Source organism: Oreochromis niloticus, linkage group LG5, assembly GCF_001858045.2.
Source record: "Oreochromis niloticus isolate F11D_XX linkage group LG5, O_niloticus_UMD_NMBU, whole genome shotgun sequence".
In the NCBI taxonomy this organism is placed as follows: Eukaryota; Metazoa; Chordata; class Actinopteri; order Cichliformes; family Cichlidae; genus Oreochromis; species Oreochromis niloticus.
Window position 1 is genome coordinate 39,538,694 of NC_031970.2, and position 19,857 is coordinate 39,558,550.

Consider the following 19,857-nt stretch of genomic DNA (forward strand, 5'->3'; position numbering starts at 1 on the left):
ATGAGGACTTTTCGGTGTAGGACTGAGCAGTCCTCACCTTCAGATACAACCTCTCTTCTTCCTGTTCTGTCCCATCTGTCTGACCTGTTCCATCTCTGAGTGAACTTCACACAGTTTGTGCGTTTGCTGTTAATTGTTGAACATATTAAAGTTATATTTGATATTACCAGCCACTTAAAAAGAAGTGGCTGCTTTTATACGCTCTCAGCTTCTGCAGGGCTGGCTCGATGAAGCACCATGAACACGACTTACAAATCTCTGCATTCGTTTGAAAAACAACAAACAACAACCATGGACCCAGTTTCAGCTCTATAGTTTGGCCTGTTTCCTCTCATTGTACATGATTACACCACTGGGACTGCCTTTGTGTTACTGTTTGGGAAACTGGTGAATACTCCCTGTTCTACAGGCTCTTACAGCTGATACATATCAAACTGAATGAGGCTGTGAGGACTGTGTCCACAGCTGTTCGTACTGTCACTATGATTGAAAGTTCCCTGGAGATCCTGAGATCCTCCATCAGTCCCTTTGTTAAAGTGGTGCCAAAACTAAAATCCTCACAACAGGTTAATGACACCTGAACAACAAAACTCTCAGGTGAGCTCAAAGGAACACGGAGCCCTAAACTGGGCAATGAGGATCTCATTATTACCATAACAGCAGCAGCATGCTGTGGTTTTCTTTAAACAGCTGGAGGACCCGTCGTGTCAGAGAGAACGATCAGCAACAAATAAAATGCTCTAAAGTGCTCTGAACCTCAGGCTTTTCCAAGTCTGTATACACAAAGACGGCACAGTACTGGGAAAACATTCAGGTGTGTCTGGATATCAGCCTGAAACACCATGGCACCATGGGACAGTCTGTTTCTCCTGCCACAGAGGTTTAAGCAAGTACTCAATTCAATTCAATTCAATTCAATTTTATTTATATAGCGCCAAATCACAACAAAAGTCGCCTCAAGGCGCTTTATATTGTACAGTAGATAGCACAATAATAAATACAGAGAAAAGCCCAACAATCATATGACCCCCTATGAGCAGCACTTTGGCGACAGTGGGAAGGAAAAACTCCCTTTTAACAGGAAGAAACCTCCGGCAGAACCAGGCTCAGGGAGGGGCGGCCATCTGCTGCGACCGGTTGGGGTGAAGAAGGAAAACAGGATAAAGACATGCTGTGGAAGAGAGACAGAGATTAATAACAGATATGATTCGATCCAGAGAGGTCTATTAACACATAGTGAGTGAGAAAGGTGAGTGGAAGGGAAAAACTCAATGCATCATGGGAATCCCCGGCAGCCTACGTCTATTGCAGCATAACTAAGGGAGGATTCAGGGTCACCTGGTCCAGCCCTAACTATATGCTTTAGCAAAAAGGAAAGTTTTAAGCCTAATCTTGAAAGTAGAGATAGTGTCTGTCTCCCGAATCCAAACTGGAAGCTGGTTCCACAGAAGAGGGGCCTGAAAACTGAAGGCTCTGCCTCCCATTCTACTTTTAAATACTCTAGGAACAACAAGTAGGCCTGCAGTGCGAGAGCGAAGTGCTCTAATAGGGTGATATGGTACTACAAGGTCATTAAGATAAGATGGGGCCTGATTATTTAAGACTTTGTATGTGAGGAGCAGGATTTTGAATTCAATTCTGGATTTAACAGGAAGCCAATGAAGGGAAGTTTGTCAAGGGTACAAACACCTGTGTAACCTCAGTTATTAACTCCAGTAACTCTATTATCATCTTAAAAACATCCTGGATGCTAATGGTTTGGGCCACGACGCTGCAGTGCTCAGTTTGTGTTTAATGTGGAGCCACAGACACACTGAGACAGTGAATGCAGCACGAGTTTCTCTAGTGTCCAAAACAGCAGCACCTTCTACTGTAAGTGCCATAAGAGGCTGTACCTGGTGGGAGGAGTTTATTATCAAAACACCTGTTCCAGAAGCTTCAACGTGAAGACGAGCTGCCTTTTTTTTAAACAGAAAAATCTACAGTAAGTTAAAGGATTTCAAACGAAATGGATTCTTATATAGCACGTTTCTACTCTAGCTGAACACTCACTCATCCGTTCACACCAGCACGTTTCTCACATTAACACTGCAGCCACGAGGAAGCATCGCAGAGCAACGCGAGGTTAGGATATTAGGCTCGTAGGCTGGAGGAGCCGAGGATAACTGGCTCTATCCGGCGCTACAGCCGGCCCAACATGACAGAGCATGGATGCAGGTGAGCTGACTGGCAGCCTGCTGAAGAACAAAGACAGGTGCCTGACTGCAGTGATGAGGTGAGTCTGCTGAGGGTCACACACTGACAAACACCAACACAAGACCTAACAAAGTCTACCTCATCCAGACACAGTACGGTCAGACCTTTCCTCCTAAGGCACACTGCCCCCTCCCCGATCGCTTTGTTTTCTCATATTTGTGACACGTTCATAGTTCAGTTCATTTAACACATTTTAACATAAAGACAAACCTGAGTAAATACAAAATAAAGTGTTTACGTTTGTTTTCGAAGGGAGAAAAGCTCATCAAATGTAGCTGTGACACCGACTGTTGGCCCCGTCTTGCTTTGTAACCCTTCTCCACCCACATGACCCTGAATGTGGCACAGCATGCTGCTTCTCAGATCTTTCAGACTCCTTTACTTTGGCAGACTACTTCACTGATTTCTCAGTGCAGTAAATGAAAACTGCTTCTTACATGTACGGGGTCATCTTTGTGTAACAGTCAAATCTGTGTGACAAATATGCACAAAAAAACAACAAATGAAGGGGGAATCCTTTTTTCCTGTATAAAGCCTGACAGGAAGCACAGTACAGGCTTTTATTGCCTAGTTTGTATTTTATTTTGTATTCATATAATTGTAACTTACTTATTTTTCGATTTAAGAACATTTCTTCCTTAAAAATATTTTATGTCATGTAAACACAACTTTCTTTAAAAAACCCCAAATACTGTGTGCAGTTACAAAAGGAAACCAATGAGCACTCACTTTGAAAGAGCGCTGTTTTTGTCTGGATGTGTTTCTATCTCATTGCTCAGCTGATACAATGATTGTTGGAAATGTTGATTGCTAAACTGACTTGACTTGAAGTATTTCATCCTTTTATCACTCTACCACTCAAAGCTGTAGAACAAATTTCCCACTTTTCTGTTGTAAATGTTGCAGTTTACTGTCTCACTGCACTCTGAAATGGAAGAGTTTTCATGGTCTCGTGGTTTTTCTTTATTTTTACTACTTTGTACACTGTAGATACAAACTGAAGACATCAAATATATGAAGCAAGATATGTTAGATTCCTGAAAGTAGCCAGCTCCTGAAAGCAAACCCTCGGCCTTCTCTCAGTGAGCTTCATGATGTAGTCACCTGACATGTTTCACACCTGTCAGGGTTCATTTGTGGAATTTCTTGCCTTCTTAATGGAGTTGGGACCATCAGCTGACAGCCCTGTGTGACAACTGTTAGAATTCATATTATGGCAAGAACCAATCAGCTGAGTAAAGAGAAACAACAGGCCGTCATTGCTTTAAGAACTGAAGGTCAGTCAGTCGGAAAACTGCCAAAACTTTGAATGTGTCCAAGTGCAGTCGCAAAAACCATCAAGACTACGATGAAACTGTCTCACATGAGGACGCCCCAGGAAAGGAAGACCAGGAGTCCCCTCTGCTGCTGAGGATACATTCATCCGAGTCACCAGCCTCAGAAATCACAAGTTAGCAGCAGCTCAGATCAGAGCCCAGACAGATGCCACACAGAGCTCCAGCAGCAGACACATCTCTACATGTTCAGAGGAGACTGTGTGAATCAGGCCTTTATGGTCAAATAGCTGCTAAGAAACCACGACTAAGGAAAAGCAACAAGCAGAAGAGATTTGTTTGGGCCAAGAAACACAAGGATGGACATTAGACCATCTGTGCTTTGGTCTGATGAGTCCAGATCTGAGATCTTTGGTTCCACCCGCTGTGTGTTTGTGCAGAAAAGGTGAACAATGGTCTCCACATGCATGGTTTCCACTGTGAAGCATGGAGGAGGTGTGATGGTGTGGGGGTGCTTTGCTGGTGACACTGTTGGGGATTTATTCCAAACTGAAGGCACACTGAGCCAGCATGGCTACCACAGCATCCTGCAGCCACATGCCAGGACAGCACAATGAGCCCAAACACACCTCCAGGCTGTGTGAGGGCTGTTTGACCAAGAAGGAGAGTGCTGGAGGCCTGGCCTCCACAGTCACCTGACCTAAACCCAATGAGATGGTTTGGGATGAGACGGAGCACAGAGTGAAGCCAAAAGGACCACCAAGTGCTCAGCATCTCTGGGAACTCCTTCAAGACTGTTGGAAACCATTTCAGGTGACGACTCATGAAGCTCATGGAGAGAGAATGCTAAGAGTGAGCAGAGCAGGAATCAAAGCAAAGGGCGGCTGTTACGAAGGATGTAACATATAAAACTTTTGACAGGTAGTGTATAATTTAAAGAGAAATTAAGACAAATACTAAATGTACATACAAGAAATTGCAATTACTGCATGTTTACTTATTGAAAAAGAGAAAAAACAACAACTAGTGAATGATATTTTAAGAATATGTTTTACAGTTAACTACACTACTGCAACAAGCTGTGCCTGATTCTGTTTTAACACCAGATGGCAGTATTTGTCCTCAAACAACAGTGTTCTCAGACAATGATTACACAGCTCTGCACATAAATGGGTTTTTCAGCTGCATGGCATATTTTTAGGAAACCTGACGAGATGCAATTTCTTTCCCAGTTTCAGTAAAAGTCTATAAGAGAACAGTCAAAAAAAGCTTGGTTTTCGGTTGCAGACCTGTGTTATCAGTACAGTTATAATATAGTCTACATAAAGACAATATTATAGACATTCCCTTTAATCTCATTAGGTATGCTGAAAATAAAGCTAGCTTTGGTGGCAGCCTTCGTCACAGGGATCGCAGCTCTGTGTGTTTGGACATCCATCCTGGTTTAACTTCCAAGGAATCTGCACCGATTCCCAGGATGGCACTGGGGATCTTTCCCTTCTTAGGCGAATGTGTAGACCATTACACTGTCGCATGACCGAAACCATTTTACATTCATAGCCTTGTCTGAAAAACTACAAGACAGAATACAGCAGATCAAAACAAGGTTTCATACTGACATACGAGTGACTCTGCACACACAGACAATTAGTAGAAAAGTCCCGTCTCTAACACAAGCCTGCTTTATATTTCTGTCATCCACCTACATCCAGTCAGGAAGATCTCCCTAACAGTCAACATCCAGTTGGTGAAGGAGAGTCAGTGTGAAAATAAAAATATTTGCTTGTCTGCTTTCACATGCATATGAACATGAGTGACACCCCATCTTTAATCCACAGGCCCACCATCTGTAGCTATAACAGCTCCAACTCTTCTGGGAAGGCTGTGCACGAGGTTTACAAACGTGTTTATGGGAAAGTTTGACAATTCTTCCAGAAGTGCACTTGTGAGGTCAGACACTGATGTTGGACGGCTCACAGTCTCTGCTCAAACTCATGCCAAAGGTCATCAGGACTGAGGTCAGGCTAGTCCAGTTCTTTCACACTAAGCTCGCTCATCCATGTCTTTATAGACCTTGCTTTGTGCGCTAGTGTGCAGTCAGGTTGGAACAGGATGATGCCATAACCCAACCTTTTCCCACAGTGTTGGGAACATGGAATTGTCCAAAATGTCTGGGTATGCTGAAGCATTAAGCATTATTCTTTCACACCTCTACCAAACTTTACACTCGCCACCAAACCCAGGCTCATCTGTTGGACTGCCAGATGGACAAATGTGATTTGTAGCTCCAGAGAACAAAAACTGCTCTAAAGTCTGGTGGTGACATGCTTTACACCACTGCATCCAACACTTTGCATTGCATTTGGTTACGTAAGGCTTGGATGCAGCTACTCAGCCATGACAGCCAAACCCATTCCATTAAGCTCTCTATACACTGTTCTTGAGCTAGTCCGCAGGCCACATGAAGCTCGGTGGCATCTGCTGACCCTGCACTGTGATTTTACGTGAACTACCACTTTGTGGCTCAAATCCCAATCACATCCACTTCATTAAATTACCACTAACAGCTGACGGTAGCAAGGAATTTTCACAGCTGGATTTGTTGCACAGGTGGCATCGTATCATACACGTTGCTCACCAAGCTCCTGAGAGCGAGCCATTTCTTCACCTGTTTGAAGAATCAGACTGCATGCTGCAAGAATCAGGGCATGTTTGAAAACAATCACTTCCATGGCCGAAGGTGTAACACCTTAATTCAATGATCTGGAAAGAGATGGTTGAATACTTTTGGCAAGTACAAAGATACTGGGTCAACTACACACTAGCTACAGGAACTCTATGGCCATGGTAAAAGTTCAAGTACTACATTTATTTACATTTTGAGGATATTTCTACAATGTTTGTGCAAAGCTAACTAAACATCATGCTTTATTAATACAATACAATTACTTTATTTCAGTCTAAATTTCAATTTTAATTCATGTACTCGATGTAAATCAGTTACAGCAGGTAAATAAATACGAACACGCAACCAGTTTTCTAAGTAAATATATTCTAAAGGTGCTATTTTCATGAAATTCTTACCAGATGTTGAGAATTTGGACCCATTCAACCCACACAAAGAAACCCCATATCCTCACTACACGCTGGGTATGTGCAGCGTCCTGCCACACCACCTGATCTAACTCATCAGCAGGTGGTCATCAGCTGACAGCTCAGCTCCAGTGTCCAGAACGTAAATGTGATGATGCCGTAATAAAATCGAAAACCTTCATGCTCACAGGTGTACACACAGGTGATCACACACAAACTACACCCTTTTTGGCTCTTACCTCAAAGCACACTGTGCGCTGTCGATCTTACGTGCTGCACAATAATGTTTAATATTTAGTATTTACTGTCATATTCCCATAGATCATTGTGATGTTGTTTATTACTCTCGTTTTCTTCTGCTTGCTTTCTCTTTTTCTCAACAGGTGATCCAGATGATCGATATATGTATTTTTTTGTCTGCTTATTCTGTCGGTTTTTGGTTTTTTGCCCTCTTCCCCGCTGTTTTTCTTTCCCTCTTTCTTTCTCCCCTTTCTTTCCCCCAGTTAAGTCTGTCCCGTATTCAGCAAGTGAAAATAAAATAAACAATAAAAGGTGAATCAAATGGACCATTACGGCAAGGCTGGGATGGTCCATTTGGTAAAGTAAATCCGTTGGGTATCTTTCTTCGCCTTTAGACAATAATTCTGATGGCAAAAGAACCAAACGGGACAGGTTAAAAAAAAAAAAATAAAAAAAAAAATAAAAAAATAAAATCGATCCTCGACCTGCAGACTGGGGTGTCCTGGTGCCGTGTGCACTTAAGGAACGCTTTATGTTCAAACATGGTGTTTGTTGTGGACAAACTGTGGTTTGCACATTAGTCCAGTAACAGAACACCGCTCTGGTTCAGGTCAGGCTGGCCGTTCCTCCCAGTCACACCCCTCAGTGTCGTTGCCCACATGAGTGTTGAAGTCTACCAGTAGGACGACAGAGTCTCCGGGTGGAGCACCTTCAAGCACCCCACCCTGGGACTCTAAGAAAGCTGGGTACTCTGAGCTGTTGTCCAACGCATTTTTGTTATCATCGAATTAGACAGTTTATGTGGGGGTGTGTCCCTGATCTTAATGCTAAACCTATTTCTATTCTAGAAATAGTTTCTAGAATAGAAAAACGACGGCCTCTCCATTGCTCTGCTCTGTCCTCTCCAGGTATAGGCTCATTCAGTTTAAGGCTCTGCATAGACTCCATTACGCTAAGACAAAACTCAATAAAACCTTAGGTTTCTCCCTTATGTGATAAATGTGGTATTGTATGCATGTTTGAGTGGTTTTTCAAACAGTTTGTTAGGAACATCCAACTAAACTGTAACCTGGCCTGTTTGCCCAGGACTGCATCATGCTGCTGTGTTTTCTGTCTGTTCATTCTTCCTGTGTATAAACATTAAATGAATTATAAAAAACATCAGTGACTGGACCTGGTCGACCAGCCTGTAACAAACCATCAAAAGGTCTGAATGGGCTTCGGCCTCCTACACAGAACGCCTTACAAAACCCAAACTGGAAACACTGTCAGAGCTCGTTGTTCCACAGATCTATGGTACTGTGTTAAAAATGTAAGAGTCACAATCTAAAGCCAAAATCCTGTCTTGTTTCAGTACTATTTTTTTTCACTAACATCATGTTCAATAACACAAACAAGCATCAGTACCCTTACAAAGACCAGTCTTCAAAATGAATACAGCACCCACATATTTCTAGAAAAATACCAGCTATGTTGAGAGTTTACTTTCTGACTGTTGAGAATGAGTTCATGACCTGTGGGAACTCTGTAGTGGGCTCCTTTGTGGACGGGACTTACAGTTATTCAGTACACGATGCATCCTACTCACTGCACTGTTATTTAACAAACAGCTTGTTGCACATATGTTTCAACACAAGACGTGACATCAGCATTAGTTGAGCAAAGCCTCGTGTACAAAAACAGACATATTTTTGCTTCAAATTCTTACAAGAACATGCTAATTTCATCTGCGTTTTACATTTTTGCCGTAAACTTAGCCCTATTATTGATGTCATCGATGTAAGCCTTTGTAAGCAACACTTACACAGTGTTAGCAAAACTTACCACAGAGGCGTTGAGCCTGCCCATGGAAGGAAACTCTCCTGCTTTACAGCTGGTACACAACTCCACCGGGCGGTTGGGGTCAGTGGCATATTTAACATCGGTCAGGCCTTTGCCCCAGGCCGAGGAGGACACGAGCCAAAGGAAGGCAAAGGCAGCAGTCAGCAGCAGGTCCTATCAAACAGAAATGCTCAGCAATGTATAGTTTTCAATGACATTGAACTGAATGAAAGTTTTGGCTTCTGCCCTGCTCTGTGATGTTGAGTTACTACTGCATTTGCAGATTATAGGATGTGACCATTTTTACTTAAGCAGCATAAAGGAGGACAAAGCTTTCTCCGATGGTTACACCCATCAGCCGCAAGATTAAAACCACTTTAAGATGAAGCCAGTAACACTGATCGTCTTGTTACTATGCAGTGTTTTGCTGCAAACTTTCCGTCTTGAGTCTATATGGATGTTACTTTGTTGTAGGGTTAGGGGCTAACCCTAACCCATAATCACTGGTCTACAAAACGTGTACTCACTATGACGGGACCACGGCTGGTCTGCAGGTAGACAGTCCGGTAGCCCAGGTAGACTATGAGTGTGGCGGTGCAATAAAGGAAGGCAAACACACCAACACACACAAAGAACTGTGCTGAAGAGGAGAAGTCGCCCTGCAGATAGGTCTCAGTGCACGAAGAGCTGTTACACAGTGGTCGACAATACGATTTCATTGCCAACCTGAGGACAGTAGAGAGGAAGAAGGCACATTCACCTGCTGCTCTGAACACATCTGTTTTTATTATTGGATTTCAGAGAACACAGATCCTCACCTGAGTTACTTTACTATCCAAGGAATGCAAGAGGAAAGAAAGGATTCATCAAAACAGACTCAGAGTAAGCCTTCAGCTCCACTCCATTACACAGACAGTTTACAGCACAGGTGTCGAACTCCAGGCCTCGAGGGCCGGTGTCCTGCAGGTTTTAGATGTATCCTTGATCCAACACAGCTGATTTAAATGGCTAAATGACCTCCTAAACATGTCTTGATGTTCTCCAGAGGCCTGGTAATGAACTAATAATTTGATTCAGGTGTGTTGGCCCAGGGTGAGCTCTAAAACCTGCAGGACACCGACCCTTGAGGCCTGGAGTTCGACACCCCTGGTTTACAGGGACTGGAATTTGGAAACTGACAGCTTTCTTACAAGGACTTTGTCACCTGTCCAACATCTGTAAGTGTGGTCCCTCTTGTTCTTTTTAAATGAGGAAACAAATGGCAACTCTCCTGATATGATATGCTACATTGTGCCAATAGTCCTCCACTGTTTCTGCTTGGGATGAACAGGCTAGGAAATCAAAGCTCTTTATTGAAACGAATGATTAGATTAAACAGCATAGAGAATGCAGCATGTTTAGGTGGAAGCTAGCGAGCTAACTTCCTGCTAACTTCCTGCTAACTTCTAACTCGGTTAAATGTAAGAAATCCTGTTTTCATGGATGCCTGGATGTTAAACTTAATAGTTACACCTGGTAAAGCAGCAACGCTGATCCTTTTATTAAGATGAAAGAATTTAGACAGTTTTTAACTCTCAGTGATGCCGCAGTATTTGTTTGACTTTGGGACCTGTAGCGGACGGAGTTTAGGACCTAGATTACTCCGCGAGGCTCCTGACTACGGTAGCCGTAATGCTCCAACAATCCATGAAGCCGTGCGGCTTCGTAGCTTACCAAAGTCGTACTAAAACATTTAACAGATTTTTGAGCACCGTGTACCACATAAAATCAGTTCGAGGTCAGTAAGCACAACCAGAATTCATACATAACGCGCACCGGATTATAAGGCGCACTGTTGATTTTCGAGAAAATTAAAGGATTGTAAGTGCGCCTTATAGTGCGGAAAATATGGTATACAGTGCTCCCTTGTTTATCGCCGGAGTTACGTTCTAAAAATAATCCGCGATAGGCGAAATCTGCGAAGTAGCCAACTTTATTTTTTTACAATTATTATAGATGTTGTAAGGCTGTAAAACCCCTCACTACACACTTTATACACTTTTTCCAGACAGGCATGAACATTTTCACACTTTTCTCTCTTGTTTAAACTCTCTCAAAGTTCAAACCTTCGTAGAAAAATAAGTCCAGTGTTATAGAATGAAACCAAACGCACCCGCGGGTCCCTTTGACGGTGCAAAACGTTTCGTCGACATTGTTGTTTGTTGGGGAGAAAATGTACAAACATACAGCACAGCACTTCAGAGTCACACAGATTTGTGTAAATTTGACAAGCTGAACACATTCTGTACTGTACAGGAGACACGGCACAAGATTGATTGACAATGGTCTACAGCCAATCAGGACGCAGAACACAATGCGCTGTAAAAAAAAACCAAAACAAAACAACAACAACAAAAAAAACAGCATGTGAAATTGCACAAAAAAAATCCGCAGAACAGCGAGGCCGCGAAAGGTGAAGCGCATTATAGCGCGGGACCACTGTACAGAAGAACATAATATATTGCGATATATATCAGACCTGCGGGCCTGATGTTTGACATCCCTGGTTACGATCATCTGAAAATTCCCCCCACTGAGTTAAAAACACACAGGAAAATAATCATGCCTTTCCTTGCTGAATGGGCAGCCTGGGAGGTAATCACTGCCAGACCCTCCAACTCAACAGTGCTGCACCCACTCTGACAGGCTCCAGCTGATGTAAATGACAGAGTGGTCCACCTCCCTTACCTGCTGGGACAAAATAGCCCCCAGGCCTCTGTTCAAGGTGTCAGTCTGCAGAATGAATGGGAGGGAAAAATCAGGAGTATGGAGCAGGGGTTCCCCACAGAGGGCCTCTTTGCCTGCATAAACGCTGCCTGGCACTGCTCCGTCCACTAGACCAGATCTGGGGAACCCTTTTGGTCAGGTCTACAAAGTTCAGCATGAACTGGTGGTAGTAACCAGCTAGCCCAAAGAACTACGTCACCTCTTTTTCGGCCTTGGGATGCTGGCAGGATACGATGGCTGCTGTTTTATCCATCTGCAGGTGCACCTGGATCCTGTGCAGCCGCAGCATCCAGTCCACGAGGCACTGCAGTGGCTGGGGCTCCGAAAAAGTCGAACACACATGTGACAAATTGGTACAAGCTGTACGGAGTGGAGAAGGACGCTTTTTCCTTCGATTCTGGAGACAAGGCCATCTGCCAGCAGATGGTTAAACCCAGTGTGCTGAAAAACAGTGCAGTGCCCAACCTGGGGCATGGGACAAGCATCACACTGTGATCCTTCTGCAGTAGTCAACACTTTCTTCACTACAAGGACTGTAGTAAAGACAGGTGATGTGCGACTTGTCTATTACTTCCATCTTCAGCAGTTCAGCCATTTCTTTCTGCACAATCTTTCTTTAGTGTTCACGTAACTGACAGGGTCATGAACGCACTGTCACGCCAGGGTGTGTAACCAAAGGGTGCTCTATGAGATGGGTACGGCCACGCAGAGGGGAGAACACAGCTGCAAAACGGTGTTGTAATGCAGCAACGTCCGCTCTCTGGGCCTATGTGAGATGGTCATCACAATGGAGGGTGGCAGGAATGGTGGAATTTGGCACCTGCAGCCCCGACTCATCACAGTCCTTCACCAGGCTCCCCAGAAACGCAGTTTCAACCTCTCTCCATCCTTTAAGGAGGTTGATGTGATATACCTGTGTGGCTCCTCCCCTGTCCGACTGTACCACTCCACAGTCAGCATGACCCGCTCGGACAGGTCATGAACACATCCCCACACACTGGCCCAGCAGCTTATGAAACCCTGGCCAATCTGTTCCCAGTATTAAGGATGTGTCAGGCAGGAGCTAACCACAGCCTTTATGCATTTTGCCCTTGCTCTTTATTTGTAGCAGCATTATGGGATATTTATCATGACCTCCACCCAGCCTGCAGTGGTGAAGTACCTCGGAGCCACGTCCTCAGAGCTGGAACTAGCCGGCTCCCAGCCGAGCATTGTGGCTGCGTCAGCACCTCCCTTGGCTGACAGGTAGTCTTCTGCCAGGGTCACAGCAGTGTCCAAACCGGCTGATCTGTGGCAGTGGACCCACCCACAGTATCTGCAGAAAGCCCCGTGACAAATAGAGTCACAAACAATACTGCCATGGAAACGGTAGCAATAGTCCACCGGTGCAAGTCCTAAGCGGTCCACTCCCGCCCACTGGACATCTTGCTGGGTAAGCTGAGCGCCACCAGCAGGGCATTGAAGACCAGCAGCAGGAGCAGGCTCAGTGCCCACTTCCCTTTAGGCCAACGGCTCGCCTCCGGCCTGGTCTAAAAGACCCCCATGAAGGCCTGGGGTACAGGCTGCAAGGCCAGATACAGATGGGTGAACCAAGTGTTGCATCCTTCACAGAGCTGCTGGAGTGGGCATGATCCAAGCAGAGATGAAGGAGCAGCCCAGGAGGTAATAACCCAGGGAGTCAACCATGTGCCAGATTACAAATTCAGCAGGTGATCAAGTAATTATTTGCCCCACGATGACTTTAACATGCCATTTCTGTCCTTTATTGCTGTCACAAAAGCATTTCCATTTGTTCCCATTTCATTCTGATTAAACTGGTATTGAATTACAGTCCTAATGTTACTTGTGCATGGCCTGAACATCTCTGTGTCTTGGTTGCTAATAGAACACTAATAGAATAAAAGTAGCACACACTATTTTGGTTTCTACATCCTAACTGCAAGATGCACTTTATTATTATGTAACAGTATTATTGAGAGAAGTGTTGCCTCAAAAGTGTTACCATGACCTACAAACATAAACAAAGATATAAACTCAATTTATGAAGTTCAGCTTCATGAATCCAACATTTTTCCTCTTTTAAACATCTTTCTGTACATACAAACGTCTAAAACTACACAGAACATCGCTCTCACTTACTTACAAAACCTTAAATGCGTGTGCACCAATCCCCCTGATATGCACAGATCACATTACATGCATGTTTGGTTTTTTTTAAATAAAGTGGGTCTTTTTCTAAATAAACAGGACATCTCGTCACCCCTCTGTTATAAAACAATTAAAAGCATCACACAGTAGGGTATGAAACTTCATATATGGTTTAAATAAACTGCTACTACAAATACTGATCAACTATTGTGAAGTTTTCAGGATTAGTCATTAAGGTCATTGGTAGAAAGTCCCAGGGCTTAAATCTGGGACTCTCCACCAGTCACTCTTAGAACTGAAGAAGCTTCTCAGATGAGAGCTGACACGTCCTGAAGAAACTTAAAGAAGTCCAGATGCTTTTAAGACTTCCTTAAGAGAACTTCACTCAATTTAATTTTATTTACATAGCGCCAAATCACAACAACAGTCGCCTCAAGGTGCTTTATATTGTACAGTAGATCGTACAATAAGATACAGAGAAAACCCCAACAATCATATGACCCCCTATGAGCAAGCACTTTGGCGACAGTGGGAAGGAAAAACTCCCTTTTAACAGGAAGAAACCTCCGGCAGAACCAGGCTCAGGGAGGGGCGGGGCCATCTGCTGTGATTGGTTGGGGTGAGAGAAGGAAGACAGGATAAAGACATGCTGTGGAAGAGAGACAGAGATTAATAACAGATATGATTCGATGCAGAGAGGTCTATTAACACAGAGTGAGTGAGGAAGAAACCCCCAGTGCATTGTGGGAATCCCCGGCAGCCTACGTCTATTGCAGCATAACTAAGGGAGGATTCAGGGTCACCTGGTCCAGCCCTAACTATATGCTTTAGCAAAAAGGAAAGTTTGAAGCCTAATCTTGAAAGTAGAGATAGTGTCTGTCTCCCGAATCCAAACTGAAAGCTGGTTCCACAGAAGAGGGGCCTGAAAACCGAAGGCTCTGCCTCCCATTCTACTTTTAAATACTCTAGGAACAACAAGTAGGCCTGCAGTGTGAGAGCGAAGTGCTCTAATAGGGTGATATGGTACTACAAGGTCATTAAGATAAGATGGGGCCTGATTATTTAAGACTTTGTATGTGAGGAGCAGGATTTTGAATTCAATTCTGGATTTAACAGGAAGCCAATGAAGGGAAGCCAAAACAGGAGAAATCTGCTCTCTCTTTCTAGTCCCTGTCAGGACTCTTGCTGCAGCATTTTGGATTAACTGAAGGCTCATTAAGCTAACATCCGTGTTAGCCTGCTACTACCAGAGAATGGCTAACATCAAAGTGTTATTCCACATTACCTGTATTATATCTATATTCAAAATACACAGAGATTAGCATATACTCACTCCAGAGGATGATCTGCAGAGATGTACAACCATGAGTTTGCCTCCATCTGCAGCTGTGCACTGACTGACTTTTTCCAGCAGGTTATATATAGTGTCTGTAACTGGTAAAACTCTGTTTCCAGTACAGGGGTGATGGGCTGTTCATTTGGAAGGAGAAATGTCTGTTTTATTTCAAACAAAACAAAAAAGGGCAGGAATGGAGAGCAAGCCCGGATGTCCCTGTTTTACAGTTTGTGGACATCTGTGGATCTTTGTGAAGCTGGTACCATGAAATTTGTCTCAAACCCCCCAATGTGATCTGTGCGTATCAGGGCACGTGTGTTTAAGGTTTAGTAAGTGAGCACGAGCGTGGTTGGAGTAGTTTTAGACATTAGTGTGGACACAAAGGTTAGAAAATGATCCAATTCATGAAGCTGAACTGTAATTACTATTTATTCAGGTTTGGATGGACACTGTTGTAAAATAGTTGTACCTGTGGTCACTTTGTGTCTGTGTAAGGACTGGAGTACACATTTGTGAGTCCTCAAAAGTTCCAAACACATCTGTAAATCAGAGTTTATGCTTGTTGATCATATCGTACCATTGATTACACTAATGAGGTAAACGTGTTGACTGGAACTATCAGGACACTGCATCAAAAACTAGACTGGGAGAGTGCCAGTGCTCTTCAGTACCTGAATGGGTAGGCAAAAAACGCCTCTACAGGTTGGTCTTTGTCTGGACAACTGACTGTGAAGTGGGTTGTCCCAGTGTAACCTCCAATGGTGGCAAAGGCGAAGATTGAAAAGACCTGTTGAAGGCAGAAAAACACAGGCAGGCTTAAACAGAGGGGAGGCATTCATTTCAAACACAGGAAATTAAATCTGGTTCAATCCGGTTGTTCAGTGATGACGTGACGAATCCTACTTCCGGGCCTAAAGTAGTCTGCGTTTAATATGGCTTTTGTGTTGTTAACATGTTCAATGTTTTGTATTTTCTTCTATTTAATCTCAAAAAGCTCCTAAAACAGTCAGTGATCACTGTTGACCTCCCTCGGCTTTTATTACCGCTAATCATTTATTTAAGCTCAGTTTTTAAACCCTTACGATGTAACTACAGCACAGCCCATGCAGCAGTATATGAATGACTAACCTCGTATTGTGGATGGATTATCTCACTTGTTCTCCTGGCTGAAGTTTGGTCCGTTTACAGCATCCTGCCATGCGATTACATTTGTTCCTGACCACCGAGAACACTCACGTTAACTTTTATCGAGTGGAAAAAAAGTTAGCTTGTTTATGTTATGCTAACATAGCTGTGTCGCTAGCGGTCACGTAGCACATCATTATATACCAGCTAGCCCTACAAACGTCACTGCTGTTTAGTTTTCTGTCTTCATTTATGTTGGAAGTGATAGCAGAGCTGTACGTTTGAATTTGTTTCTAAACCCCTGCAGTCAGGACATGCAATATTGTATTTAGATGGAAGCTAGCGAGCTAACTTCCTGCTAACTTCTAACGCCGTTAAATGTCATAAATTCCGTTTTCATGGATGCCTGGATGTTAAACTCAATTGTTACACCTGGTAGAGCAGAACACTCATCATTTTATTACAGATGAAAGACTTTAGACAGTTTTTCAACTCTCAGTAATGCCACAGTGATCGTTTGATATATGGACCTGCAGCGGAGTTTAGGGCCAGACACGGCCAGTGACGTCAGACTGAACAACCGGATAAGGATACATGGGAGGAGACATCAACCGAAGTCAATATTTATTCATAAAACTTATTTTCATACCACTGTATGTGTTCTTAAGGACAGAGGACAGAGGGATGGATGCAAATCTTTCTCCAAGTTCAACAAGACCGACTGAATTAAATCATCTCATGATTTTCTCACAGCCTTTTGCATCTCCTTCTACTCCTCCCTGGCTAAAGAATGGTACAATATTACTACTTTTATTGTATAATATATTTTGCTGAACATTATTACTATCGTAACAATTTCCTGTTAATGACAAGTGCTGGAGGAATATAATACTGTTCATTTAGGATAAAGTAGCAGTACTGCACTATGAAAACATCCCTACTCAAACTGTCACTCATTAAATTGTGTTACTGGCAAATCTGACTAAAAAAATAAGTTTTCTATGCTGAAAAAGTTCCAACAGCATTATATCGATCAACATTACCACTATGGATATTTAAGACTCACGGTACTAACTTTCTATTTGTCTCCTGTAAATACATCCTGTTCTCAGTGACTGTTCTGTGCAGTTTGTAATGAGCTCCAGAAAAACAAAAGATGCATTTCTAAAATAAAAACATTGGAGCTGAATTAAAAACCGTGAGCAGCGTGTGACGCGATTCTGATGGTAAATATTTACAGCAGGATGCAAAATATGAATCACATTTTAAGGTGGCGTATTGGCTACAGATGGAAATTGATAAGAATTTAGCGATCCATTATCGATATGACTTATCGATTCTGATTGGCTCCACTCTGAGAGTCAGCACCATCAAAGACATCCATGCAAAGTAATTACACATGCTGGAGGTGTTTCCTGTCTTTGTTGTGATCAGTGTGGGTAGGGCTGTTCGATATAACCATATATATCAGATGACGATATGAAAATGTCATTATCGTTTGTTTCGTGGTGTCACAAAATAAACTGTTTACGGCAATATTTTTCATGGTTTTGATGGTCACTGTAGTGGTTATATTAATCTCTTAAAGTTCTCTCTTTCTCTTATATTTAATATAACCACACTACGGACAGACAAGTGACTGCTTTTATGCGTAGTCGTTAGCAACAACGACGGTAAAACCATCGCGTGTCCGCTTGTTTATTTTCCACATAAACCTTTCACAATATTGCTCAAGATCCTGTTGAGATTTTTCAAAATAAACTGAATCGGGTCCAGTAGGGGGCGTGTTATGGAGTAGAAGCGCAAACCACGAGGTCCCATTTATCTGTTAAATTACTTTATGGTTCACCTATTGTGGCCCAATTCAGAGATTCCTTAAGCTCTATTAAGAAAGTCAGCGTTGTTTTAGCTGTTGTTCTCTCCGTCTTTTTGGCTTATCTCGAAGTGAAATGCCTCCTAAGCAGCCTGCTCAAAGAGCACAGGCTAGCTGCTCAGAGACCGCTAGCAAAACTACCGTTAATCCGGTGACACTGCTAGCTTTCCGCAACATTGTCAAAGAAGTGATTCAAGAGGAAAATGACAACCTACGGGACGAAATTAAACAAGCCATTTCGCCCATCCAAACCGCTCTTGACGAATGTACTGAGAAGTTGGGCGAACACGAAGAAGGCCTGAATAATCTGGATAAGCGGCTAGAAGTTATGGAGACATGTTTCGCAGATCTGAGTAACCAATACAAGAAGTTACTGCTGATAACGGACGACTTGGAGAATCGGGGAAGACGATGTAACATGTATATTAGGAGTGCCTGAGGGAGCCGAACAAGGGAATCCCACTAAATTTGTTGCTGATCTGTTGCACGTTGTACTGGGTGGTCCCGGCGGTTTGGAGCAGGCTCCGATCCTGGACAGAGCTCACCGGGTGGCCGCATCCATTACTACCAGGAGAAGGAGCGGATACAGTGCTTAGCCAGACAGAAAGGCCGGCTGGAGTTTCAAGGGAAGCAGATCTTCATCTTTCCTGACTACAGCGCCGACCTGGCCAGACGCTGGGCTGCTTTCAGCGAGGTAAAGGGATTACTACAGAAAAAAGACGGAGTTCGCTACGGTCTTCTTTATCCTGCCCGGCTTCGGATCTCATTTAATGGAGAAACACAGGTATTCGACTCTCCTAAAGCAGTGAAAGATTTCATTGACTCCAAGTTTGAGTCATCTCCCGAATGACATTACATAAGAACCACTGGGACTTTCATACCATCGTGACTATATTTTTGTCAATCAATAAACGGACGATCTGTGGTTTAGCTTAGTTTCATGTTCAAGGTTCATTTAGAAATCTCAGATGTTGGTGAGCTTGCCCTTGTTTCCTGGGAGGTTAACTATATTCCAGTACTTGTCACTTAAAAGGGACTCCGGGGTCAGCTTTGATTAGAAGTGGAACAGGTCCGTTTTTCGGTTACAGGTAAATTTGACGTGGGAGTTTTTCTCTTTCCTTCTCTTAATTATTTTACTCTATTATGTTGGACTTTGTGACTTTCTAACTTGAATATATTTTGGACTACATGTGTGATTCATAGTTCAGATGCTTCTGCTTATGTGGGGCTGTGGTTATGAATAAGGTGAATGGGACTCTTAATAGAAGCAGGGGAGCTTTGGGAAATTGGTGTGGATCGTTTGGGGACAACACTGAACACGGGGAGGTGGGTGGGAGGGATTTATCTATTTTTTCTTTTGTTTTTTTTCTTTTTTGTTGTATATTATTTGCTCAGATTATTGTTAACAACAAGATTTCAGTGTACACCCACGATAGAATTGGTATTTGCGATTGAAACCGCCTTTTTCATCATGTACTTATATGGTGATGACTTCTGCTGATGACACTTCAACTGCTGTGAGTAATGGCTGCCATGTTAACTTTATTAGTTAGAATATGAAAGGATTGAACCACCCAGTGAAACGAAATAAGGTACTCTCTCATCTTCTTTATCTTAAAGTACATGTAGCGTTTCTTCAAGAAACACACCTTAAGAATACAGATCATGTCGGATTAAGACGAAATTGGGTTGGACAAATTTTTCATTCCAAATTCAATGGTAAAGTCAGAGGCGCAGCAATGTTGATCAATAAGAATACTCCATTTATAGTCTCTCACACAATAGCTGACCCAAATGGTCGCTATGTAGTTGTGACAGGGTCCCTGTTTAATACTTCACTTATTTTAGCAAACGTATATGCTCCGAATTGGAATGACTCAACTTTTTTCAATGACTTTCTTAATTCCCTTCCACAGATTAATACA

At 43.1% G+C, this 19,857-nt stretch overlaps 1 protein-coding gene across 1 annotated transcript in view; it reads right to left on the minus strand.

Annotated features, from left to right (window-relative positions):
* sypl2a (synaptophysin-like 2a) overlaps positions 1 to 19,857 on the minus strand; it is a 39,508-nt gene that overhangs the window by 3,288 nt on the left and 16,363 nt on the right. Inside the window, exons 3-5 of the mRNA XM_003459336.5 lie at positions 15,606 to 15,721; positions 9,212 to 9,410; positions 8,688 to 8,858 (exon numbers count right to left, since the gene is read on the minus strand). Of these exons, the coding sequence (XP_003459384.1) occupies positions 8,688 to 8,858; positions 9,212 to 9,410; positions 15,606 to 15,721 (486 nt within the window). The remainder of the gene's footprint in view (positions 1 to 8,687; positions 8,859 to 9,211; positions 9,411 to 15,605; positions 15,722 to 19,857) is intronic.